This window comes from Loa loa (genome assembly GCF_000183805.2).
Source record: "Loa loa unplaced genomic scaffold supercont3.13, whole genome shotgun sequence".
Classification (NCBI taxonomy): Eukaryota; Metazoa; Nematoda; class Chromadorea; order Rhabditida; family Onchocercidae; genus Loa; species Loa loa.
Window position 1 is genome coordinate 548465 of NW_018108193.1, and position 5508 is coordinate 553972.

Consider the following 5508-nt stretch of genomic DNA (forward strand, 5'->3'; position numbering starts at 1 on the left):
TCGCCACTATGACGGAGGTGGTTAAAGTTATACAACAGGTGAAAACTAGCAGGCTAGGTAGCTAGAGTTAATGATATCCCATCTGAGACTTGGAAGAACAAAGGTCAAGTACTCTACGCTAAGTTCCAGGAGCTCACTGTGTGACTGGAAAAAAAAAAGGCGAGCTTCCACAAATCTTCATGATGCATTCATTATCACCCTATATAAAAAAAAAGACTCAAAGTCAGACTGCTCAAATTACCGAGGTATTACCTTGCTCTCCACTATGGTAAAATCCATGCACGAATACTTTTTAATAGATTAGTTCCCGCTATCTCAGAAGAACTTCTACCTGAAAGCCAACATGAGCCAGTAGGAGTATCACAGATACGATATTTGTTCTGCGATTACTGCAAGAGAAATGCAAGGACTAGAACAAAGATCTCTACAGAACCTTCGTAGACCTTATTAAAACTTTTGATACTCGAAGCAGAAAAGGACTGTGGTAGATCTCCGAACAGTTAGGATGTCCTCCCAAATTCCTGAAAACATGAGAATCAGTTATTGAAAAAGTTGCTCAAAAATCATTTTATTGCAAAATGCATCAACATTGCAGAAAGAATACATGATCGATTTGACTTCGAATGAATTTTTATTCCAAAAGGAAATGAACAGAAAATTTTAAATTGTAACTACACAGAATATGATATTACATCCAATTTTATCACCAAATTTTCATGAGTTAATTTTATCAACACTTTCATTTTTAATGGAAAAACGTTAGTGGAGTTTGTACAAATTTCATTTCACTCAAAGTTCTTTTTTTTTGTTGCACTGAAGATTCAAAATTAGTTTTCAATAGTTTGCAATATTCGATCAGATTTATATTTTGCTGAAATTTTAATTAATTGATAAAAAATGAAACATCCACTATTCGATAGTTTGGAAATATTGCCGTACTTTAATTTTTCAAATGTTATGTGAACGTCATGAAATATTTCAACAAATGCCGTTGTTTTCTTTTTGCGCTCTAAAATTCATAACCATTCCTATGAATTCTTTGAAATGTGCATTAAACAATTTTTTTGAAGAAAGAAAAATTTTTGACACATGACCTGACCTTTTATCCTTCAAAGAGTTTGCGATAGATTCTTTTAGTTTCAATAAAATAGTCAAAATTCGTTATTTTTTTTTGATTCATTCTATTTTAGTTCATTTTATCATTCTTTTTTTTTTAATTTTTTTGCTTTTTTCTTTCAGTTGTTTTTGTCAACATCGTTGAGTGATAATTGACTAAAATGTGAACATATATTGAGGAATACAAGTTTACCCGAAGTCAATTGAACATGCTATTCTCTCTGCGATAAAATGATTTTTGAGCAACTAAGACTGATAAATAATAGTAGTTGAAGTGACGTATTCTTACGCAAAACTCTGAATTTTTTTATTTTTAAAAAATATTTGACAGAAATATATAAATCAAAAGACCAATAACAAGCACTACCTTGATTGATAGAATTCTTCGGCAACTGATTTTAAACATTTCTTTATGAAATTAATCGAATAATTCTGGGCAATAAATTATTCATCACCAAAAAACTGCTGAAATTTGTGAAATAAAAAAATTTAAAATTTATAGAAATTTGATTATTTCAGGGTAAAAATTTTAATCCTAATAAATGATATGAATGGATCCTTTGACATTTATTCATTTATTCACATTTAGCGAGTAACACTTTTTGTTCTATCCAGGTTTTAACGGATCGCAATGTAACGAGTCTGAATTCATTTACTTCAACAATAGAAGAAGATCTACGAGCATCTGAAAGAACGAATGTGTCCTTCCGGTCTTACACAGAATCTCATTCATGTATCGCTAACATTTTTACATGGCATTGTTTAACTTCTTGATTGCAATGGAATGAAAAAAAAAATGGAATGAAATGAAAATGGAATGAAAAAAATTGCAATAGAATGAAAAAAAAAGATTCAATAACTGGTATCAGGTCATACCATAATTAGTATCAGGTCATGTACAATAACTGGTATCAGGTTATGTAATACGTATTCTCTTCAGTGATGTGCAATCACCACATAGAATAATGTATAGATATGAAAATTACTTAGTGGTTTGGTGTAAAGTTGTTCACTGTTTTAAGTTCCTATGACAGTTGTGAGGGCAATAATTATTACTACACTTATTTATATCTTACACATCCTTAACATGTAGTAAATTTTTTTTAATTCGCGATATTGTTGATATCAACTTTTATAGACAGTGATGATGTTCACGAATTTGTAGGATTTGCTTTCAGTAATTGTACAAATGAAAGGACAAAATTGAAATAACTAAATAAGGACAAAATCAAAAAGGAAAATTTTAAAGAAATAATTGAAATGACTGATTCATAATAAGACTTCATCAATTCAACATCACATACAGTACAATATAGATAATCTTAAAGGCAGATTCCATTAATTTTCTATTTTGAATTATTTTATTATATTTTCTATTATTTAAATTTTGATTAGAACTTGTCATTCCACGATCGCTTCATGAAAATTTAATTTTGATAATTTAATACAACCCAACAAAGTTATCGAAATCATTTAACTTTCAAAGTCCTATAATCATTTGAATAGTTATTATTAAGAAATTGTTTTGGACCGATCGCAAACAAATGAATTTTTATTGGAATAAATGTGCTTAGCATAATAGTTTTAAACTGTTACCCGTTTTCATCATTCATAAGCTATTATACAAGTTTCGCAAATTCATTTCACAATTGTTGAAAAGCGAAAATCTCTCCATTGTACACTCATCTCTCTCTCCTTCTCTCTGTGTTTCTTGAATCCCTTCGAATTCTCGAGCTATCCAATAATATCATTGGAGAACTCTAGACTTTTGTCACGAATATGTAGAACGTCTCGAGTATTAAGAAAGAGAACGATTGTAGATTCAGATATCTCTTGACATTCCTCTTCTTTACACTTCACCCTCTTATTTACTAGTACGGAAGGGGCTCATTCTATTCTACAAAATATACATCAGTCTCGACGTAGGGATGGATGGACAGGGTGAGTACTGAACTGGAACAACTTTCATTCCTTTATAAAATGCATCATCTCCTGGCCTCACTCGCATTTCTTCTCATTTGCCACACAAAACCTCATCCTACTTTTTCCCATTCATTTTTTTTTAAATGAAAGTTATGGAATTTTGGTTTCTTCATTTAGTTTTACCATATATCATTTGGCTTCTCAAATGTTTACAGTATTCAATTCCAAAAACATATCTTCAATGTTCTCCGATAGATTATCAAGAAAAATCCCGCTCCGATAACATCTTTTAGTAACAAAATATCCTATCACACATATATTAAATCACTCTCATAAATAAGAATGGATGTCATTTACATTACAATAATTTGTATATTACAAGATAAAGTTAACCACCATTCAAACCAATTCATTTATTCTTTCATACTAACATTTATTAATCAATCAATCAATCGGTTTAGCTATTCTTTTTCTTATCGCTAATGATAACATCGTGTTATCGAATAGCACAATGACTTCATTTTTTCAATCTTCCATTTATGAAACATTGGCAGGACTACTTCCATATTTGATAACCTTCGCTATTTCACACTGCACTCTACTTCACAGCTTTTTAAAATGCTATCAATGCTCATGAGTTTATTAGATATAATATATTTAATTAATATTTCACTTCTTAATTTATTGAAAAGTAAAAGACAAAAAAAAAGAAAACTTTGGCAAATTGAATAATTTGCTTTTCGAAATATTTTAACGAAATATCATTTTTCTTCAGTACTATCATCAGATTCCAAACAAACAACATAGTTTGAAAATAAAAAAATACAACTGTCAAAAACAAAATAAGCAGCTGCTCTTTTCGGCCCTGATCGTCAATAATTCTTGAAAGTTTAGAGAAGTTAATCTTTGGTCGAGTGAAATTGAAAAAAAAAAGAAGTAAACATTGAACTGTTAATCCAAAAAATAAAATAATTCATCGACTTTCATCGTCATCATTGAGTTGTATTCAAATGGTTACTACCATAATTGTCCCATCTCATCCTAATTTGGTGACATTGTTAATCATTTAACATTCTGTTTCGTTCTTTTTCACTCCACAACTATTCAAATTGCGAATGACATATATCAAGTCATCTACACATCCACTAAATTTCATTTCTAGTTAAAATTGCAAAAACAATCACCTTTCATCAGTCTTCATAATATTAAGTGGAAGTTAATTGGCTCTGCATGGGTGTGTGTATATATATATGTGTGTGTGTATGTGTAGGGAAATTCATTGGGAGATGTTTTAATGCCTAAGTAAAATTCAAGAAAAAGTTGTAGTATCCATTACAGTAGGATGAAAGTATTTCGGTGCACGCAGCGGGGAAAGAGCAAGGATACGAGGAGAGGGAAGAAATTTTTTCCTGAATATTACCCGAAAGAAAAAGAAAGGATTCTCCTGTCCTATTTACTCTTTATGTTGTCATTGTTAGATGTACTTTCAACAGCCGATAGCTTACAACAAATTTTTTTTCTGTTCTCCAATTGTTGCTTTTTTTATATGCTGATATCGCGGGATTCTGGTATCAGGAAATCCTGATATCGGGAGATTCTGTTATCGGGATATTTTGTAAAGCTGCAATTGAGTGGAACACATGGGAACTTGAAAGCAATCAGTGCTTCTTTACATTTTCCCAACTCCATATCACTAATCCAATTGCTCTCTCTCTCCTTCACGCTTTACTACATTCCATTCTATTTATCCCATCCATCAAAGAGAGCGCAATATGATGAGCGTTATTGTTATCCATCCTCAACTTTTTACACATTCTTTATACTCGGGAATACGGGAGTAAAGAGTAGGAAGTATGCTTTGTGATACATTTGTGTTCACTGGATTTTCCAGTTATCGGGATAACGGGGAGGCTGAGAGATGATAAGATAGGTTCATTATTTGTTTGAGAATACTTCTTAATGAGTGTTTTCACGAATCCATACACAGCGTGTATATATAAGCATTACGTATTACAGTATATATAAATCATGTAATGTTGGAAATATGCAGGTTTACCTTTAATAAAAACATTTTCATGCATCCTGCATATGCATGAATGCAATCACAATGCAAAGTACATTTTATGAATTTTATATTACATTCTGGAGCTAAATAAACCTGATATGAAGATATTTCGAGTGCAATGCACTTGCAACATGCATAAGGCGTGTAGGCATGCACTCTCTCACACTCATATGTGAATATAATAAACAACTTTTCCGTATTGATTGCATTGTGTAGTGCAAATGGTAAAGAGGCAATGGTCAAGTGCACGAAATGATTATAAATATTCGCATCTACCATTCTCATCGTCATTTTCCATTTTGCGAGTTCATAGTTCGCGAAAATAGTAGGAGGGCCGGGCAGTCGGGGAAAGGCGGGGTGGGTAGTCGGGGAAAGGCGGGGTGGATAGTCGGGGAAAGGCGGGG

At 31.8% G+C, this 5508-nt stretch overlaps 1 protein-coding gene across 1 annotated transcript; it reads right to left on the reverse strand.

The window, feature by feature from the left end:
* Positions 1-5197: 5197 nt before the first annotated feature.
* LOAG_12206 (hypothetical protein) lies at positions 5198-5395 on the reverse strand (the record flags this gene model as incomplete). The annotated part of the gene is made up of 1 exon (XM_003147720.1): positions 5198-5395. A coding segment is annotated over one exon (198 nt), but the record flags the coding sequence as incomplete, so codon positions are not given.
* Between the last annotated feature and the right edge of the window lie 113 nt (positions 5396-5508).